Source organism: Lygodium microphyllum, chromosome 30 (assembly GCF_053477565.2).
Source record: "Lygodium microphyllum isolate KBCC chromosome 30, Lygodium_microphyllum_v1.1.10, whole genome shotgun sequence".
In the NCBI taxonomy this organism is placed as follows: domain Eukaryota; kingdom Viridiplantae; phylum Streptophyta; class Polypodiopsida; order Schizaeales; family Lygodiaceae; genus Lygodium; species Lygodium microphyllum.
The window spans coordinates 71,072,130-71,094,810 of record NC_141164.1 but is presented as its reverse complement, the minus strand read 5'-3'; the positions used below and the strand labels follow the sequence as shown (position 1 = coordinate 71,094,810).

Sequence of the window (22,681 nt, the reverse complement as noted above, 5' to 3'; positions counted from 1 at the left end):
CGCTCCTAGCATCTTTTTCTTCTCCACCCCATTCTCTATCTCTTTGCACCATGGTACTTCGTTAGGGGGAATGCTACCCTTTAACACAGTGCCTCTCACCTTTCAGCAAATGAGCATACCCATCACTCTTGGGTCTACTATGATGGGCATCCCCCTCACTATCTCCAGCTTTACATCTCCCATGACCACTCATACGCAGGGGTTTCCATCCTCAGCTTATGGTGCGTCTTTTCACTCTCCTTGGGTTACACCTACACAGGGATTCCCATCTTTTGCTCCCCGTGTTCCCATCCCACCTCCTTGGGTTCCTCATGTGGCTACTATGCCCATGCCTAGTCAGCCCATCCCTACCTATGGATCCACCTTGCACACTACTCGCATGCTTGGTGGGCACTCTGGGGCCCATTCCTAAGTGTACTCCACTCCCCCATCCTACCTCCACTACACTTTTTCACACTATCCATCTCCGAGCACTACCACTCCTGTTGCAACGGCCAAGAATGCCTTTACGGATAAGGCATGTTTTAACGGGTCAAATTTCACTACTTGGTCGAATTTCATGCAACAAGTGCTTGAGTCTCAGGGTCTTTGGGACCTCATCATTGGTCTAGAGCCGATGCCGGACCCTTGACTAGCTCACCCTGATTACATCCGTCAATGGAGAGTCTGCAATGCTACAACCAATGTTGAGCTGATGCAGGGATTGCTTCCTGAGTTTCACTCTCAGTTGCAGCACTTCCTGCTCGCGTCAGAGTGTTGGAGTCACCTTCTCGACCGCTATGCGGCTTATGATCATACTCGGCGCATCAATCTCGACTTTGAGCTTCAAGAGTTCTCTCTTAAGGAAGGGGATGATCTGAAAGTCAAGCTGGCTGACTATAGGCGGTTACTTGCCGGGCTCGCCACTACTGGCTCTCCAAAGTTAGATGACGATCAGGTTATATTCTTCTTGAATAAGTTGCCCGCAAAATACTTCAATTTCATTCAACACATCATCTCCCAACCTCGATTGCTAACCTTCTACGAGTTTGAGTGCCAGTTCTTGCATTACGCAAGGTTGCATGATCAAGTCCACAAGAAATCCTCATCATAGCCTTATTTAGAGCAGAGGGGGTTGACTGCTTCTTCTTCGGGAGGGAAAACCACTAGTGGCAAGAACTCGCTAGATGCGAAGAGAGGCCAATCAAAGGGTGACTTCTCTTCCTCCGATGGAACCAAAGAATCAAGACGTATTTGGCAGCAACTCCCTAAGAAAAACCGGTTTTGCATACACTACCAGAGAGCAGGCCATATGGACGAGGAGTGTCGCTCCAAGGTCCAAGGTCTTCCACCTAAAAAGCCTCAGCAGACCGCTGCGACTTCACAGTCCAGTGGGCTACGCCTTCTGCTGCTGCCCCATCTGCTCCTCTAGCCCCCACAGTGACTGCTGGACATGTGGCACCCGGACAACCTCAGCGGCCATTCTTCTCTACTCCTGAAGGATTGGTGGATTGGTCTGCAAGTTCCGATCCCGTTGCATTTCATGCATCTATCTCACCTTCCTCCCCACCTCGTCAGCCGTTCCCTTGGCAGAGCCCTACTATTGGACGTACGCGATGGTGGCCACCTTCTTAGACTAGCATGTCTCTAGGTCCTTTCAGATACCCTAGGTCAGTCTAGCATTCATTTTTCGCACTCTTAGAGTCGGGCCCATAGGATTTTTCTCTCTATATTTTAAGTCTTCCGCTGCATTTACTCACACACATACACATTTGCATCTTTGCACTTGTTTCTTCAGTTAGCTTTTCATTTTACTTTAGTTTTTTTTTTGGAGCATCTCACTATTGACCTCTGTGATTGCAGACTTTGATCTCCTTTGCAGGTTTTGTTTTCAGTGTAGGGCTAACATGCAGGTTTGCCCAGCCCTAGTTGGGCTGGAGACTTGGGTTGTGCGCCGTTTCTTCATGGTTTCATCATCCTTGGAGTTTTGCTCTTCTACCAGCATGGAGGCTTTCCCTCTCGAGGCGGATCGTGTAGCATCTCTCTTAATGCTATCATGGCAGTGACTTTTTCCTAGCTCTTTCAGCTGGGATGCTTCCTCCTCCTCTTCATTCCTTATGGTTCTCGGCACCAGACGAAGATCGACATCAGGCTCCTCTTCCTTCTTCGGCGTCTACATCTAGGTTGAGAGAGGGTTCCTACCCTTCTTGGTATTCTACAGGCTTTAACACTTTGTCTTCGACATCGGCTTCTCCCCCCTGTTGTACCTTATCCTTTGCATTGCATGATTTCATCATCTTTATACTAGGGCACTTGGGCAAGTGAACAATTTCCCCATGAGGGACACTATCCAAGTAGCACCTGCTGCATGAGCATTCTTCAGCATGTAGCATACTTTGCATCTCATTGTGCAGAGCACCACTTGAGCGAATCCTAAGTTGTTTCCACCGGCAGTTGTTGTTACCACACCACCATCCTTCTTCATCACATGGATACCTCATCACCTACTTTTTCTCGTCATCGACACCCTGAGTGGATGGGTTAGCTTGTACTGTTTTGTGATGTGTTGGGTGTACCCTCCCTACTCCCGTCTTCTAGGTCACTATTCCTCAATCGGCCGCATCCCATAAAATTTACCACACTTATTTAAAAAAAAAAAATATTCCATGTAGTTTCATCCGCTTTTGTAGGGCTTGGTAGGCCATTGGGCAGCTGACGTGCACCCTTTGTCCGATGCCCTGTCCTCTTTGGGGTGAGTACTTCGATTCCCTTGGTACGATCACCATCGCCTCTGTAGTCTTGGTAGGCCACTGGGTAGTCGACGTGCACCCTTTGTTCGATGCCTTGGCTACTTTGGGGTGGGACGCCTTGGGGTACATAAACATCACAATGGCTGGCCTAACCTTTCGGCTTAGTTTTGGGCCTGAGAGGGGCTGTTGAGCTAAAATATGCATTACTTGCTGATTAGCCTCTTAAACAGCCCAAAAGCACACTAAAAATTCTCTTTTAGAGTAAAACCCTAAAACGGGGAGCGGTTCGAGAGAGTTCAGTGGAAACCCTAAAACGGGGAGCGGTTCGAGAAAGTTTAGTGGAAACCCTAATATTTGGGCGCCCTTCCATATCTATAAATAGACAGGCAGCCCCAATTCAGCAATCGTCATTGTTTTGCAGGTTACACCAGCCCACAGACCCTCTGTTGCTGTTGGCTCCCAGTTTCCAGCGTGCAACCCGCCTCCATCTGCTGTCCAGCCATCATTGACTGCAGCCACATTATCTTCAGCCTGTCCATTGCTGTAGGCGACAGCTCTCAGCTGCTAGCGACTACTCCAAACTGTCCTAGACTGCTGTTTAGCCTCTGCTGTCTATCATCTCTAGGGTCAGCTAGCCTGTGTTTTCAGCATTGCAGGCCTTGATACTCTTAGACACTGTTTCAGCCTGCTGTTTATAGCAGACTGTGCACAGTTTCCAATCCCCGATCGGTGGTACATTGTTGCGTTTACCAGTTTCTAGCCTCCAGACTACTGCGTTTTGGTGACCAGCCTGCTGCCATTCACTATTGAGTACTCCTACACTCCGACTGGTGGTCACAGACTTGGGATCCGTCTTCGGTGGACGTCACACTCCGATATTGCTCTGCCCTTGAGCCCATTGTACACTCTTACATTCATTTACAACATTTATTCACTTCAGAGTTGTGTTCTCTCTCTCCCTTCTTCTGTTTGAGTTTGAGTTTTTGTGTTTGAGTTTTGAGTTTTGCGTTTAGGGTTTGAGTTTTGAGTTTTGCATTTAGGGTTTGAGTTTTGCCCTCTGTGTCTGTGTCTGTGTCTTTGTGTTTTTGTCATGGTTGTACACTCTGTGTGTTCTCAGTGCAAACCCTAGCAATCTTCTTAAGAGATACTTTGGTGGTGGTACCATTTTTCATGCTATGATTGGATAGGCACTGCATATGGGAATGTATGGCACAAATCCCTATGGTATGCAACAGCCAATGCATGGCTCACAACACCCAATGTATCCAAGTAATGCAAGTAGAATGCCTAATCCCATGTATGGCAACATAAGTATGATGCCTGGGGCACAAAGCGGGCCATATGGATATGTATCGGTACCCCCAGGGACTGTTGGAGCGTAAGGATTTGGTGCTCGTTATGTAGGTGCTTTAGATAGTGCTGGTTTTTATGCAAATACAACCAATGCACCCTTTTTGCAGCGGTCCATTTATGATAACTTGACTCCCATAGGTCCGTCGAAGGACTATGATGAAGGTGGCAAAAGTGTGAAGTTTGAGCCTTTCAGTGGTGCACAAGATAGGTTGAAAGCACTTGTTTTTATTCAGTAGTTTGATGTAGCCTATTTTGGAGGCAACCACATTTTTGAAGGGAAATGCATTGTAGTGGCGGTCTACACTTCTTATTCAAGGGAAGTCACCTACCACTTGGGTCCAGTTCAAGCAAATGTTTGCTTCAAATTGGTTGACAAGTATCTTTGAAGTAGACATTATGACAGCTTGGAATTAGTTGAATTCCAAAGACTGCAAGAACTTGGATCAATATAATAAGAAGTTTTGGGATGCATTGCTGCCAATTACTTCTTATCGCACAATACCCCTCCATGAGCAGGTGGAGAAGTATATTTGTGGTTTGCCAAAGGGTATTCGGGATTTTTGCATTAAGTCCACTGTTTCTAACATGTCTCAGATCATAGAAATTGCTACTACAGTCGACACATTGTGCGTGGAAAGGATGCAAGATTCCACGATGATGATGCCAAGTCACATGTCAAAGAGGTCAAGGCTGAGAAAAATGGTAAATGTGAAAATAAAGCTGAAAATCAAGGTAGATCTGAAAATAGAGCTGGAAAGAGGAACAAATCGCAAAGAAAGAGTGGGAAAAGTGATGTACGACGTGAGGAGCTGATAGTTGCAAATAAATGCTATATTTGTGAATAGGGAGGGCATATGGCACGCAACTGTCCTAATAAATAGCAAGCTGAAAAGGATGATAATAAGGGAAAGAAAGGCAAAACCACTACTGGTTTAGTGCTTGATGTAGTGGCAGATCAACCTAATCAGGATAGTATTGAACTTTGCAGGACATGTGGCAAAATCAGAGCTTAGCATACATTGATTTTTCTTGATCCAGGGGCACGGTCAAATTTCATCTCTCTTGATATGGAAGCCGGTTTAGGCATCAGAGAGGATGAGATGGGGCCCATGGGTGAGATTGGTATGGCATGCAAGGGACATGCAGAGCTGGTCACTCCTATCATTGGAAAGCTTCGTTTGCACATTCAAAGTAATGTGGACAGTGAGATTGCTCCATTGGAAGGATGTGATGTCTTGCTTGGTATGCCTTGGTGTCATCGTGTGCATGCAGTGATTGATACTCATGATAAGATTGTGACCCTCTTCCATAGAGGCAAAGTTTATACTTTGGATGTAAAATTGAAAGGGGAATCTGTCCTTGTTGTATCTGCTTTTGCTATTTCCAAAGTAATGAAAAATCATCTTTCAACTTACTTAGTTTTCACTAAGGATAAGCAAAAGAGAGCAGCTGATCGTCATAGGCGTGCTTTGCACTTTGCAGAGGGCGATTATGTATTGCTGCGATTTGAAAAGGCATGGGGGAGCGATTGTATCCAAAGCTGTCTACGAGATACTATGGGCCATTTCATGTGTTGGAGAGGATCAGTGATGCATGCTATAGGCTGAAATTGCCTCCACACTGGTGGATACACAACACCTTTCATGTGAGCTTGCTTAGACATTTTCATGGAGATGTGCCAAAGGATGTATCTATTGAAATTCAGCCGGAGGTTGAAGAGCTCGATAAAATTTTGGTACTAGAGCAGATTTCGGCACACAAAGAGAGAAAGATCAGGGGTAAGGTTTCCAGAAGTGTGGCAGACATCTTCACCAAAGCTCTTCCTCGTGACAAATTTGAAGCATTTCGAGATGCTTTAAATTTGATATCCTTTGGTGGCGGATGATCCTTGTACTCTTGATCACTCTTCACTCCAGGGGGGTTTGTTGGGTATTTGACTCACGCCTTACTTACGCCTACGCTCATATGGGAGTGTCGGTGATCAGTAGGACACTGGGGCACTTTTTACTCTCGGTAGGAGAGGTTTTTTCCCCCAGACTTATGGTCTTATTATCGTATGTACTTATGTGCTTATGTTATACACATTTGGGCACTTAGTGTGTGCCGAGTGTGAACACCCCCTACAACCCTAAGGTTTAAGGGTTGTACTTTGTACTTTCAGGTTACACTCATTCAGTCTATTCTCTTGGGTGTCGTGCTTCAACTCAGTCTCTCACTCTCACACTGTCTACTGAATCCCAGCTGTACTTCGATCCTCTGTTCTCACATTTGGTATCAGAGCACAGCTCTGAACTCAGCTTCTGTCTGCAGCCCACGCCAGTCCTAATCCAGGCCGCCGGCGCACAGCTCCACGCAACCTGTCTCCAGCCACAGGGTCTGACGCTGCCTGTCGTCAAACTTTGTCAGACGTCACGTCAGCAGCAGTGTTACAGCCCGTCGTCAGTCTCGTCAGTAGTCAGTCTACTCGTCGTCAGTCTCATCAGCAGTCAGGCGCGCTGTTCACCAGTGCTGTCTTCGTTCGACTGTCCGCCTATCGTCCGCCCGTCAGACGTTGGTCAGCTCCACGTCAGACAGTCCGCCCGCCACATAACAAAACTGCTGCTAGAAGGAAACTGCAGCCTAACATCACCAATGCCCACAATGTCAAGAGAGCTGTCATCACCCAAGCGCACAGAACCCGAAACAGTACGGTATGAATGAAACCACTCTCGGCAAGGTGTCACATGAAAGGACGCACCTGAGTCCAAGAGCCAACACTGTGCATACATAGAGTGTATCTCCGTCATCTGCGAAGCACTAGAAGAAGCTGCAAGGATATAATCATCATCATCAACATCCTCAGGCTGCATAACATTGATCTCTTTAAACACTGGACTTTGCAGGCACTATGTTGCGATTAGAAGACTTATCCTGCACTTTGTCTTTCCCCTTATCTTTGCGCCTTTCATTGCGCAGTTCGTGGCATTGTGGCCTAATATGGCCCTTTTTCCCACAATGGTGACATCAATTGAGACTTGGACCAAGATTTGTGAGAATCCCATTCACGGCCACTGCCACTGCCATGCTTTCCATATCCATCATTCTTGCCTCTAATTGTCATAGCATGCGACACAGGAGAGGCATCCAAATTCTTACGGTTAACCTCTTCTTGCAGAAGAGCACTCTCAACATCAGATAATTTCAAGGTAGCAGTAGAGGCACATAATGCAGTGCGAAATACATCCCATGACTCATTAAGAGTACCAAGCAAGAAAAGAGGAGTGACATCCTCTGCAAAAGTGATGTCCTGCGAAGTCAAGTTCTTGAGTATGGCATGGGACTGGCTCAAGTGAGCAGAGATGGTCACATTCTCCTTCATGTGCAGATCCATAAGCTGCTTCAGCCAATACATCTGACTCGCTGGACTTTTCTTGTCATAGAGATTATTGATTTTATCCCACAACTGCCATGCACTCTGTTCTTCCTCAAATACATTGTAATGAACCTGTTTTGTGAGAGAGAATACAATAGTGGACTTGCATAACTCATCAAGCTCAAACCATTCCTCATCTGGCATAGTTGCAGGCGGCTGCCCGCTAAACCTCAATGGTTTGATTTGCGATTTCTGCACCAACACTTGCCAAATCTGGCTCTTCCAATAAGAGTAACTCGTACCATCAAGCTTAGTGATGTTGAAAATAGCATGATCAGTGGACGAACTCGCCATAATGCAGGTTGGAAGACTGCAGACAGTTCAAAACTGCTTGCTGTTTACTGCAGAAAATGACAAAAAAATCACCAAAATCGAGAGAAAATGGCGAGAAAAGTGTAACCCAAGTTGCTGCCCACCAAGTACTAGTGAAAGTACATCATTTCAGAATATTTTAGCATGAAAAATCCATGTCAGTCCAGAGTTATATGCTTGCTGTAATAAATGACAGTAGGGTACTGTGAGAGTCAATTGCTGACCAAATCACTGCACCAAGTCAATAAATGACAGCCAAGACATGACCAGCCATAAACGGGCATAAATCAGCACCAAACAGTCATCAAGACCTTGATCAAACACCCAAACATGTCACCAAAGCATCCGTCAGTGAGTAGGCATACCCCCTGGATAGTAGGGCAAAGTATACATAACACTGGCAAGACGTGACACCAGTAGGTGTATGCTCACAAGAGTGCAAAGCCCAAGCTCAGGTCAAAAGCAACTCCAAGATGTCAGTGCATAAACCATGCAACATTTAAGTGTAAGAGGTCCCAAAGTCTCAAGTATCTGCAAAATGCTCAAGTAGCATAAACCTCCTGCTCAATGTCGGTCAAGCATACAAGATGCTCCCACTGGCACAAAAGGCGGATAAATGAGCTCAACAGCTCAATCAAACCAAGTCAAAGTACCAAAGACAGGTAACCAAGACAATGCCTCAATAGCATCCCAAGAGCATGATGGCTACAAGGCAACTGTAGGTAGCATCCATGAGCAAGACATATATCCCAATAAATATCTCTGACAACCAAAATGACATCTAATACAAAATTCTAGAATAGCAAATGAGAATCCAAGCCAAGTCTTTAGAGAGCACTGAAGTTCAACAAATACATGGTACACTGTGCCAAGACAAATGCATCAAGCCGTAGGTGTGGGGTAAGCATGTACCCAAATAGCATATAACTGTCAAAGCACTGACCACTGTCAATAAGTGCGGGTTGAAATAAGCTCAAGCTTCCAAAAGCATCCGGATCCAATGACAAGCTCGAAGTCTTCCCTCAATGATCAAGACATCATAGCATAACCCAAGACATACACCCAGAACCAATAGGCATATGCCAAAGCATGAAATATAGCTTCAGCCCCAGAGTATTCAGCATGCATTTATTGTTATAAACTGAGTATTTCCAGCCCTACAATCAGGCCAAAATCATAGCATTACATGTAGCTTCAATTCCCAAGTCAATCGGGATGCAATAGGCATCAAACCGGTTATGTAGTCATGCCCAAACAAGCATAGGCATAAACTGTGAATGTAGCACTAGCATAAAATGTCTGTGGACTGTTTATCACAGTCCTGAAACACTGTTTTCAGCCATCAACCAATACCTAATCCCAAAGGATCAATGCCAAGCATCAATATATGTGCAAAAGGCTTGAAATGGAGCCCCAAACAAGTGCTTAGTGCCAAGCTGAAGCTGGGGCTGGAGTGACTGATGTGTTGCTGTCCACAAAACAGGCGCAAAAATGCGTGGAGTTGTTGCTGGTCTTGCTGGTCCACGTGGCAACTCTGGAGTGGTTGGAGGGCTCAAACATGAGCCAAGGGGGCCTGGGAACAAGCCTCTAGCAGCCCACAACCGGTAGCAAAGAGATATGAAGGTTGGAAGCTTCAATGGTGGCTGCCCTGTTTGCCTAGACCTATGGAGTGAAGTAAAAACTGTGAAATAATGAAGCAATACCTCAATGTTAATGCCCTGATAGTGCCTCAATAGGCCGGGAAGAAGCTCGGGAAGCTGGGGAGTGACGGGAGCTCAAGAGAATGAACTATGGTTGCCGGGAAGGAGACCCAATGCAAGTGGGGAGTCAATGGGAAGCTGAGAATGCCATGAGCCAATCTCAAGAGTCCGGAAGCCGCGCTCTGATACTAGTTGAAAGGAGAGAAGGATCGAAGCTTGCACTCGAGAGCTATGGCGGGAGAGTAAGAGCAAGAAAGAGAGAGACAAGAAATGGGAACTCCAACAGTCACAATGTGTGACCAGGCCTTCCTTTATTCAAACTGTCACTAAAAGAATAAAGAATAAAGTGACGGTGACGGGCACCCGCCACCTGCAGTGTGCAGTGGCGGTGACTGTCAGTGTAGTAATACATGGGCGGCTAGGCGGAGGCGCCTTTACCCCCAACAATTTTTGCAAATTTCGACTTGAATATTATTACCAAGCATAGACGAGGTCAAATCTGGAAAAAGCCCTAAATTTTTGGGCTCAGATTTGCACGAGTCTGAGACTTGTGCTTCCATGCACGAACTCCTGTTAAGGCAAAGGAAAAAGAATTTAGAAATTTGAGAGATTTCTGATATTAAGAAAAACAGATTTCTGATTAATAAAACCGGGGGGGAGGGGGGGGGGGGGGTTTCGTTGACCCGTTAGGCGGGTCACGTCTAACGACCCGTTGGCGTTGCTTGCTTGTTGCTGCCCGTTGCTGCATACACCTGCCGCTTGGCCCCCACACTGGACCCCTGTCGTGACGTTGGACTTGCCGCCTGTTACAGGCAGTTGCCCGAATGTCAAGCATGTGCCCGATTGCTCGTCGTTTTTAAGTTATCAACTTGTCACTGCTCGTCACGTTGGTCTTCAATAGTTCACGTCCCTTGGTCTCCACGTTGACTTGCAGCCGTCACTTGTTGGATTGTCGTATGTGCCTACTCAGTTGGACGTCAGCCCTGTCACGTGTCAATCTGTTGCACCTTGATCTCGGAAAGCGTACAGGATCTTAAGCTCTGATACCAGTTGTTGGAGCTCAGTTGGGGACGTGTTGCAGTTCGAGGAGTGAGTGTGACGGAGAGAGAGAGAGAGAGAGAGAGAGAGAGAGAGAGAGAGAGAGAGAGAGAGAGAGAGAGAGAGAGAGAGAGAGAGAAGAGAGAGAGAGAGAGTGTGTGTGTGTGTGTGTGTGAGAGTGAAAGTACGATTAGATTTGAGTTTACCAACAATGTGTTGGTACACAAAGAATAAAATGTATTTATGCTTAGGGTATATAAGGGTGCATTCACATATACAACTAAATAGTGTGTGTATACTATACAAGGAGGTCAAAGGGGTCTTTATTCCAACAGCCTAGCCAATTTAATTATTAGCCGGTCAGATTATTTTTCAAGGCACTGAAATAAATATTAGATTAATTTTTAGTATTTATAGACTAAAAATTAATATTTAATTATGGATAATGCTGGAAAAACCATTTGGGAAGGCTGCCACTTGTCAAAAATGCCCATGCAAGATTGAAAAACGTCTTTAGAGTCTGGAGAGAGACATTTTTAGTATGTTCAGCCTGCAAGAGAGGGAGAAGATGTTACTGGTCTGATTTGCAGCCATTGAAAGACCTTCTGAGGCAACCAGGGGTAGGAGAAGACCTATCAACAGCAGGTGACAGCATCTACAGGCTGTTGAGACAAGGCAAGAATAGTAAATGATTGATTTTCTTTAGTTCTTTGCATTCCCAAGCTGTTGAGACAAGGCAACATTAGTAAATGACATATTTTCTTCGGTTCTTCGCGAAGAAAGTCTGAATTTTCTCTCTCCTCAGCATTCTCTCTTATCTCCTAGCCTTTCTATAGCCTTGCTCTAAAGATTGCAGCATTGAGACCACTAGAGACTGAGAAATTTCAGATTTCTTTACTGTAAACCCTAATTTGCAACAAAAATTAGGGTTTAGCAGCAGCCTCGGGAAGCATGCCAAAAATTGGAAGATCCGAGACTTGGATTCAACATGGCTGAAACTGTTTTTAGCCTATTTAAGTGGAGGGACTAGTAAATCATTGAATTTTGGGCATTTTCCATCTCATCAAAGTGGGTGAAGGCCAATTGATTGTGTGAATCAAGGGGCAAATTAGATTGAAGACTTGCTAGTCATTTTAGACAACAAGGGGAGTTGGAATACCGAAAGGGATTGGGAGAATCCCATTGTACATTAACTTCTTCTTTAATTAAGTTAAATAAATATCGAAAGGGGTGCTACTTTTGGGGCCCATTGGGTGTTCAATGTCAAGATTATATGTTAAAGTGTGCATTTTAGTTTTGTGAATTTCTTAATTGTTGTAAATAGTGCTTAATCAGGTTATTTACCACCCTATTCGAGGAGGAAGGTTGGTTTCACACAATCTTACATTCATTTACAGTATTTATTTCCATTAGAGTTTCTTCGGTTTGTGTTTGTCTTTGTGTTTGAGTTTTGAGGTTTTGCGTTTTGCGTTTTGCATTTAGGGTTTGAGTTTTGCTTGTCTCTCTCTAAGTCTTTGTGTTTTAGTCTTGGTCATACATGTTGTGTTTCCTTAGTGCAAACCATAGCATATCTTCACAGGGTGTCAGAGCCAGTGCTCTTCTAAAGCGTATCTTGCGGTGATTTTGAAGGCTAGTCTTTGTGTGAGACTCATACGTGACTCGATTTTGATCTCATAATACGACCTATCAGGGTTCTGCATTGAGAAGGCATTATGGTCTCGAGGAGGTAGACACATTTTCACCTCTACCATCTTCTTTTTCTCATTTTGGTCATCTTATAGATGAAGAGTTTGAGGAGTAGTTGCAGATCACGTACAGTTTGGTTTACACTTCTCTAATGAATGCTACTACTCTGTTTGGACCGATTGGTGAGATTGACCATCTCTTTGATCTTGGAGGGATTATGACATTCAGTACATTTGGCGATCCATCTCCTTTATCTCTGCCAAGCCTTGTGTCAGGTTCTTGTAACCCTTTTGAGTCGTATGAGCCAAAACCCTCTTCTATTTCTCCTTTTGGTGTATAGGATCCGGATGGTTTTCAATATGTTAACTTTGATAGAGGAGGCTCTCAAAGCAGATACTCTTCATTAGGTATATCTCTACCATTTGTTCAATTTGAGCACGTAAACCACACTTCTTAACTTCCTCCCATCCCACCACTATCTTCTCCACTTTTTGATCTACTCATATCTTCATTCTAAAACTTGGAATTGCATTCCACTTCCGCTCAAAGCACACTAGGGGTTGGATATTCTATCTCCGCTCCTAATACTTTCTCTTTCTCTGTCCCAGTCTCTACTTACTCTCCAATCCCTCGGTCTCTTGGTGCATCGTTAGGGGGAATGCCACCCTTAACATTGTATCTTTCACATATCCCCACTTTACCACATCCTTCCACTCTAGGACGGTTGTAATGGGTATGTCCCTTACTACCCCCAGACACTCACAAACTCCCCACACAACCTTTCAGATGCAGGGATATCCATCCTCTGCTTATGGACTATTGTCCCACATCCCTTGGATTACTTCTATGTGGGGATTTTCATCCTCTGCTCCCTGTGTCCCTATCCCTCCATCATGGGCTCCATAGGTAATTACCATGCCCATACCACTTAATTCGCCCTTGCCTACATTTGGATATGCTATGCACACTTCTCATATGCATAGTGGGCACTCTGGGATTCCTTCCCAAGTGTACTTTGCTCCCCTACCCTATCCCCCCCTATTCACCCTACCCCCATTACACACCTTCTCTATCTTCTAGCACTACCACTCTTGTTGCAACGGCCAAAAATGCCTTCACGGATAAGACTCATTTTAACGTGTCGAATTTCACCACTTGGTCGAACTTCATGCAATAAGTGCTTGAATCTTAGGGACTCTGGGACCTCGTTGTTGGTACGAGCCTATGCCAGATCCTCAGTAACTTAAATGCTCAGTTGTTATATTTTGAGGTGGACAGTTCTTTGTTGATGTAAGAACTCAACAGGCAAATGAATTTAGCAAACAAGTCTTCTAATGCATTGCACACTAGGGGCAGATTTCAGTAAAAGGATAGTTCCGAAAATAGAGTATGCAGTAGGTCTCATGGAAAAAATGTGGAGTGTCATCATTGTGGCAAGAAAGGGCACTACAAACGGGATTGTTTTCAATTGAAAAAAGAGATGAGAGGCAAAATAAAAAACACTGAAGACAACAGGGCTAAGAAAAGGGACAGCCAACCTGCAAAGAAAAGCAGTGTGAAGATAGAGGAGGTAAATGTAGTTGCTCATGAGAATGACAATGATGGTGATGTACACCTTGCTTCTTCTTTGAGTACACATGCATTGATTGTAGATTTTGATAATGACATGCACACTTGGATACTTGACTCAGGTGCGCCTTTTCATATCACACCACATCATGAGTGGTTTTTTGACTACAATGGTGGTGCATGTGGTGTTGTTCACTTGGGGGATCGGATGCATAAATAGCTTGAAAAGATTGAGGAAGTCAGAAGGGTTGTATTTCAAGAAGATGTACCGATAGAGCAGCAAAGGACGCCCATTAGACAATAGCAAATACCTGTTGTAAACGGCCCTGAAAATGCAAGGAATGATGTTGAAAATGATCATTAAGATATTGCCCATGATGTACCATTATTCCCTGAAAATGCAAGGAATGATGCTGAAAATGATCAGTAAGATATTGCCCATAATGTACCACAATTTCAGCAAGAACAGATGCCTTTGGAACAACCAGAATCGGCTGTACAACATGTTAAACCTATAGAATAGCAAGCTATCAATGCAGATTTGTAGTTTGAATAGCTAGCAAATCTTGACCATTGGGTCCGTAGGTCGACTAGAATGCAAAGACAGCTAGATAGGTTTGTTCTTGGTGTCAATTATGTGGTTGATTATGTCATGTTGACAAACTGTGGTGAGTCATCATGCTTCAAGGAAGCAATGGATAGAAAAGACAGCAAGAAATTGTATAAGGCTATGCTATCAGAGATGAAATCTCTCATGAAAAATGGCACTTGGGATTTGGTACATTTGTCTAAAGGAAAGAAATTGCTACCATGCAAATGAGTTTAGAAAATCAAAGTGAATTCTGGTTCTTTGTCAATGTACAAAGCACGACTGGCTAAAGGGCATAAGGAGGAACATGGAATTGATTTTGATCAATTTTTTTCTCCTATAGTCAGAATGACTACTTTGGGAATCATTTTAGACTTGGTTGCATTTGAAGACATGGAACTCGTACAGATGGATGTAAAAACAACTTTCTTACATGGTGATCTGCATGAGGAGATCTATATATAGCAATTGAGGGTTTTGTTGCAAAGAGGAAAGAGCACATGATATGTAAACTCAACAAGAGTTTGTATGGGTTGAAACAGGCAGGCACCACAAGAATGGTATCATAAATTTGATATATTTATGCAATCTCAAGGATTCCATAGATCTTAAGTTGATCATTGCTTATACACCAAGAAGGCAGCAGATGACAGCCTTATTATCTTGGTTTTGTATATGGATGACATGTTGATTGCAGGAAGGGATGTTCATGCCTTGTACTCCTTGAAACAAAGTTTACATACTAGCTTTGATATGAAGGATCTTGGTGAGGCCAATCATATTCCTGACACTTGTATACTTAGGAGCAGATCATAGGGTCTTTCCTGTGTATCACAGTAGGAGTATGTTACTAAGGTTTTGCGGCGTTTCAATATGGAGGGGGGGGAAGCCATTGGTGTATTGTTATCTCCATATGTGAAACTTAGTGTAGATGACATGCCTACATCTGATGATAGAAAGGTTGAGATGGCCAAGATTCCTTACACTTCAGTTGTTGGTAACTTGATGTATGCTATGGTTGCTACACACCTTGACATTGCATTTGTGTTGGGAAAGTTAGCAAGTACATGTGGCATATCTTGGCAAAAAGCATTGGGAAGTAGTGAAGGGTATCATGAGATACCTTAAGGGCACAAAGGTTGTGAATCTACTTTGGGAAGTAGAAGTCATCTGTTGTTGGCTTCACGGATGCAGACTATGTTGGTCATCTTGACTGTAGGAAGTCTACTTTAGGATATGTGTTCATGTTCAAAGGGGGAGCAATCTCTATGGATATCCAGGTTGTAGAAGTGTGTTGCATTGTCTACTACAGAGGTAGAGTATGTGGCTGTCGTTGAGGCATGCAAGGAGGCTTTATGGCTTTTATTTTGGTGAGAGAGCTTGGCATTACAGAGGTTCCTATCCTCCATTGTGATAGTTTGAGTGCTATCATGCTAGCACGGAATCTTGTCTTTCATGCAAAGACAAAGCATATACAGGTGAAATATCATTTTATCAAGGATGTACTTGACAGGAAGAGCATTGAGCTTGTCTAAGGTACATACGGATGATAACCCTGCAGACCTTCTCACGAAGGGTCTTCCAGCAGAGTGGTTTGCTCATTGCTGCCAGATGATGGAGATTGGATAGTATATGTGTATTTCAACTTTGTACATAAATAGACTTAGCTAATTCTTTCCTCTACCTTCAGGCATGTTGCCTTTAGGTGGGAGGTTGTTGGGAATAAAGGGTCACTGTGCCTTTTACAATGTTTGGGTGTGCACGCACCCTTACACACACACACACACACACACACACACACACACATATATATATATATATATATATATATATATATATATATATATATATATATATGTATATATATATCTATACACACACACACACACACACACACACACACACACACACACACACATATATATATATGTGTGTGTGTGTGTGTGTGTAAAATCAAAAACCTAAAGTGGTAGTTGGAGATTGTATCAACATTGAGTCTTGTGCTCTCTCTCTCTCTCTCTCTTTTCATAATCTCTCTCTCTCTCTCTCTCTCTCTCTCTCTACTTTGCAATCACTCTCTCTCACCGTGCAAACCACAACATCGCGTGTCTCGATCCTCGCACACTCCGTTGACATTGAGTGAGTATTGCAACATTTGAAGAGTTTGAAGGTTAATAACAGTCCTGTAGGATGCCAAGGAATAACATGAAGAGTGAATAAAGAGACTGGTGTTTGAGGAAATGCTTCCTTTTGGGTTCACATGACATAGTCCTCAATCTTTCCAGCCTGAATCCTTTAATATCGCTGGGCTTCCAATCTTTTCACGTTCTTCAGCTGCAACTTCCAAAGGTCACATACAGAAAAAAGTCTTTCATCCATGCTTGCTTATTCAATCAATGCATGTGAGACCAAGAGAGTTTTGTCTTTTTGTAGTTCTCTCAGTTTGGAAGGACTTGTGAAGACCAATATTTTTAGTTACAAGCAAAGCTTGTGTGGATTAGAAACAATCAGAAACATGTCCAAAGGACGATGCCATCCTAAATATGTTGGATGTGTGAGCCAATGCATTTTGCACTTCAAAGAGGAATGTTGCTTGAAGTTGGTTTTCATTTCACTCGCAAACTTATGGACTGTCAGTTCATTGAAGTATTGATGATTTCCTGTCCAATGAAAAGGTTTGCCATGTGATTGCATACTGGACCTAAGACTCCAATAAATCTGTTTCTACTTTATGTACAGTAGGCTGATTTTCCCTCAAGCGTCATCAAGTTGAAATTTTTCAGGGAAGCATGGATGGCGTGTGGAAATGTCGCGTAGTTCTGGAGGTGGCGTCTCTCGTCGACGAGGTGGGGATGACATGAACTGCTATGAATGTGGGGAGCCTGGTCATTTTGCAAGGGAATGTCGTTTGCGTATAGGTGCAGCAGGACTTGGTTCAGGAACCAGGCGAATCAGTCGCAGTCCACCTCATTATAGACGCAGTCCCAGCTATGGATACAGGTGTGTAAAACTGAGTTATATGGTGGACGGTAGTGAAAAATATATTTCCTTTTTTCCTATTTCTGTTTCTCATATAGTAGCATGAAATACAAAACTTTATCTTCATCGAAGCTTTTACTTGCCTTTGCACACATGTTCTACCTGTTCTAGTGTTAGAAAAGAATCTTCTATCAGTAACTATTTCTTTACCAATGTGCATTACAAAGCGTATGAATGGTTACCTTTTCAGCACATCGAGTGACCATTTGCATACTCTAGATTGAAGATGATTTTTTTGATGTACAGCTGCTAAAAACTAACAGGAGTGACTTTTTGTGCTTTTCCTACTTGGTCCTAAAACTTTGTGTTGCGAGTGATGTTTCGGCTTTGGTAGTGAACACATTGGGGGCCACATCTGTGACTTTGCTAAGGCTTTGGTACAGTATCACCAACATTGATGACAACCTCGTTTTAACATCAGTTGCTTTTTTCCATGGCAGATATAGTCCTCCCCCGCGCAGATATCACTCACCTCGTCGCTACAGTGTCAGCCCACCTCGTTACCACAGCATCAGTCCACCCTCGCGCTATCGCAATGCTAGCCCTTCTCGTTACCGAAGCATTAGTCCTGTACATCGTTATCAGAGTATTAGTCCAGCAGCTCACCGTGGAAGAAGTCCAAGCAGATCTCCACCAATGATGAGGCGTGGTCGAGGATCTTTACATGAAAATGGGTAATTACACTGGGATCCTTACGTTCAGGCTAGAGCTGTTTGCTTTTATTGTTATGGATACTAAAAGGAAGAAAAGTGTGTTGTGATTGCAGAAGCCCATACTCAAGGAATAACTATAGGAGCTTGAGCGGAAGTCCCTAATAGCTTTCATAGGTCGTATACATGGAAGATTGCTGATGTGTAGGAGAAAAATGAAAAATAATGTCTTCTCTTTTTTAGGAAGGATGTTGTGAATTACAGCTGGTGATATGTTATTATCTTTTTAATTATAATTCTACTCACAAGAAGCTAGCACAGGGTATTTCAACTGAAGCTGAATTATTTTACAGTAAACTAGATATAGTGACAGCTTTCTTCCAAGTTTACATGTAATACAGTTAGTGAAAGATGGCTGACTTGATGGCAAGAAGATGGGGAAGCTATGGCACTCCTGGCAGCTTATTTACATTGGTGCCCACAATACTTAAAAACTTCGATGAAGTCTGCTGCATGCCCATGGGACAAGTTTCTTGCCAAAAAAAAATGATGAAGCTTCTGCTGCATGCCCATGGGATAAGTTTCTTTCCTATCTTGACACTTTTGAATTGTTTCTAGTAGAAAGGCTGTTGATGTGAAATCTCTATTTACATTATCATTAGTACAGGCATCTCATTTAGGGCTTAATTTTTTTGTGTGTTTGAAGTGCGGTTCCCTCAAAGAGAATGGATGGAAACTGCACTGTACTTCATCTGCGCCTGGATAGCCTGCAATCAACGCCCGCCTTTTGTGGTCTTCTGGATAGTTGTGCCTCCCTTTCACTTCTGGTTTAGTCACATGCATCACCAAATGTTGGCTGCACGTGTCCAGTCTTGGCTCTTGCAATCTGATGCCCTCCAGAAACACAGGTTTCAGTGCAGCAGCTGCATGCGAGGCCATTTAAACCAGCTAGCCACCAGCATCCAGTTCGTAGTGTTTGTGGAAGGTTGAATATGTTTTTTGTTTCAGGATTATAAGAAATATCTTTGTGAAGCTGATTCTAGCGCTTATTTCCTTTGCAGGGTTAGCAATTATATTTCAAGGTTATGTGCATTCCTTTAGCATTGGTTAATAAGGTGTTGTGTATTTTCATTTGTGATTCTTTTGAATGTGGTGCCTCCATTTAAAAAGTTTTAATAGGGGATGAGGTGGTCTCTCCTAAGATGTCAAATGTGAAGTCTATGACAAAGATATGCAATTACTTCCATGGGAGTGCCAAAAGCTATGTTTCTTGTGGTTCTTTTGAAAGTAGCACCTTAATTTAAAAGGTTAAAATAGGGATCAGATGATTTCTACTAAAATGTTAAATGTGAAGCCTACCACAAGGATGCAGAAAGCTTAGCCAGTGACACATGATCACAACCACTGTACAAAAGCTCACACAGGTCGGTCAATTTGTTGCAGTCAGCTCTGACTTGGACACTAGTGAATCCACTATTAGACTTGCACCTGTTAACTACTGCAACAATAGTAGACTTGCATGTGTTTGCTACTCGCACCAGTCCATGCTCATTATGTCATCAGCTACTTGGGGAGTAAGAGAAGTGCCTGTTTAGGTGCAAGAAACATCTCGAAAGCTTTAGTTAACGAAGTACACCCTTGTAACAACTATTGCACATCTTTTGACCATTTTGTGGATTATGGAGTGGATTGAAGTGATGGAAATGTTGCTTTAAAGAGGTATCAGCCTAGATCCCCATTAGTTCAACCTCCATTTTTCATTATAAGGATGCATGTATGTATGTGGGAATGAATGTTCTATTGCAGGATTTTTCTTGCTTGTTCTTGGTTTTAATTGAGACCTTTCAAAGCTCTATATTGGTCAAGGGTAAAACATTCAAAATGAAAAAGAAATCTTGAAATGCTTAATGTAGAATAAGTTAAATGGCCCAGCTTTGTTTAGAACTACAATGAAAAGTATTTTAAATAGGGGCCTATGTAATTTAATCAAGGACCATTGGGGCACTCAACCATTATTATATAGCATATCCTAGTGGTCTTTGGTTGAATTTCAATGAACAAGTACAATGATGTCGAGGGAAACAAGAATTGTGGGCAGAAATTGGCCCAGGTAGGTAGTTGTGTGTTGTTTAAAAATAGCCCTCATGGGTCGTTGAAGCATGGCGATTATCATGGATATCATAGGTAGGTGTAGTCAAAAGTATATGATGATAGCTTGGGCATTGTCCATGTACTCGTGACAAAGAACACACATGCATAGATGGTGGAAATGTCTCCTTCAATGAATGAGAAGAATTTTGGTTATTATCTTGGTTGAAAATGGCTTTGTAAAGTCTCTGCTACCACTTCTTTTAGATGATTTACCTTGTATGTCGATCTCTTTAGTGATCATGAGAGAGAAAAACTCATCAAAATCTAGAAATGGTTTTTGTAGATACATAGAAGTAACAAAAGATTTTTACGTCTTCTCATTATTAAGGCCACCTAAAGTAGGTGCAACGAAATCATCATTAACAAACATTGCATGGCATTGCATCAATAGTTGCCAAGGTATCTACAATGTTTTTTACCTTCAAAACATACTCATTTATAGATATTTTTTTCCTTCAAAGTATTTAACTCTTGATTGAGTTGAATCTTTCATGCTTTTATATTTATTGTATTTTGATCTTCAAGATCGGATGTGTGGATTTTTGTGTGTTCTTCAAATTAGTTAGTTGTTAATTTACAAAAGTTTGGATTGCATGGGAGCTAAGTAGGTAAAGCTATAATAAATATCATGATGAAATGTGAAAAAGAGTTATTTACCACATTATGAATATTCTATTTACGAAATCCTATTTCGCTAAGATATATCAATTTTGTCAGTATTAACAACTTAGATTATGATCTTAGATTTATAGTACACATAATCATAAGCATATTAGTCTAACATAAACTCTCATTATTGTATGAATCGACATGCCAAGATTCAGAGTTGATTGAGCTTCTTATCATTAGTTTTGAGTTTAGGATCTAAGAAGTGGCTCATTATTTCTACTTGATAGTTATAATTATATTTTTTCAAATAAAATATGTTATTGTTTTTGTGTACTGTGATTGTTTTATTTATTGTAATTGTATCTCATTTTAACTTTTTTACTATATTTTCTTATGATATCAAAGTGGACATATTAATATTTTACCTCGTGTGATTCTTGCGTGTTTGAATAATTCTCACTCATTACATTGTTTGCTTGAAGCTAAAAACAATATCAAGTTTGTTTAGTCCAAACTTGAGGGAATTAAAATTCTCAATGAAACCAATTATTCTACTTGGAATGTGAAGATGAAATTTCACTATTTCTTCAAGGTTTTTGGGAGATGATTTCTATTGATAGATAAAGATTAACTATCCACAATGAAGAAGAGTTTTTCAAATGGGACAAGGAGGTCATGCTTGATACTCGTATCAAAGTTGGAGATACTTGGGGACACTTCTCTTGGTATCCTCATTGACCAAGAATCTACTCTCATTTTGAGTTATGATAAAAAAAGCATTTAAAGTGGATTTTGACAGAAAACGATGTTCCATCAAAGACAATAGAGATTATTATATAATAGTAGCTAAGGGAAAGAAGCATATGAAACTCCTTAAACTTCATGGAGCAGCTTCAATATTTGTAATCATAAAAGATGGATCATTGGCATCTCTTTCTACTACACAAATATATAATTGAGGTATAGATATTTAAATTTTAAATTGGAGTTTGAAATTGAATAATGTCTCATTAAAGAGAGAAAGAGGTTACTATTAGCTAAAGGAAAGAAGCATGGAAAGATAATCAAGCTTGATGTATCACTTTCAATATTTGCAATTATATAAGATGAAACATCTACTCTTTCTCTAATGAAATATGATATTAAAGGTATGGATATTTGAATTTTTATAGCATGTGTATGTTGAAGTCTTAAGATTTGGACATATCGTTATTAAGAATTATTGGTAAAGTTTACGAAGCATGTCATATTTGAATATAGTCAAAAAGTAGATTCTCAAGAAGTACAAATAGATTAAATGAAGTTTATACTCATTTATGTAGATGTTTGTGAGTCTATTATAGATGGACATGAACATTATGTAGTCTTCACATATTTTTTCCTAAATATACATAGGTATTCTTTTGGAAAACCAATGATTAAATCCTTGGTATATCCATATTATGGTTAAGATTATGACAAGTAGAAAATCCAAGCTTTTCATGTTTCGTAATGGAGGAGAGTTCTTGTCCAAAGAAATTTGGCCATACCTCCTAGAACATGGACTAATGATGTGGCTTTTTTGTAATTATAAATGTAAGAAAAATATGTAGAAAGAGAGAGAATAAGACATTATTTGAAAGACTCCAAATGCATGCTAAAATCTAAGCAACTTATACATTTTTACTTATTATTGATGATTGACTAAAGTTTTCAGAGTCATTACACCCACATGAAGCCTTTTATGAGACCAAACCTCAAGCATATCATCTCAAAATTGTTGGATGCTTAGATTTTGCTTATATTATTGATGACAAGGAAAACACTTGATAAATATAGAAAATGCATATTTGTTGGATATAATA

At 41.8% G+C, this 22,681-nt stretch overlaps 1 protein-coding gene across 1 annotated transcript in view; it reads left to right on the top strand.

Moving 5' to 3' along the window:
* The window catches only part of LOC148009988 (serine/arginine-rich splicing factor RSZ21A-like), a 58,301-nt gene extending 39,584 nt beyond the window's left edge, over positions 1-18,717 (top strand). Inside the window, exons 3-5 of the mRNA XM_087672947.1 lie at positions 17,172-17,388; positions 17,868-18,101; positions 18,194-18,717. Coding sequence (XP_087529073.1) covers positions 17,172-17,388; positions 17,868-18,101; positions 18,194-18,242 — 500 coding nt within the window. The 3' untranslated portion in view covers positions 18,243-18,717. The remainder of the gene's footprint in view (positions 1-17,171; positions 17,389-17,867; positions 18,102-18,193) is intronic.
* The last annotated feature ends 3,964 nt before the right edge of the window (positions 18,718-22,681 follow it).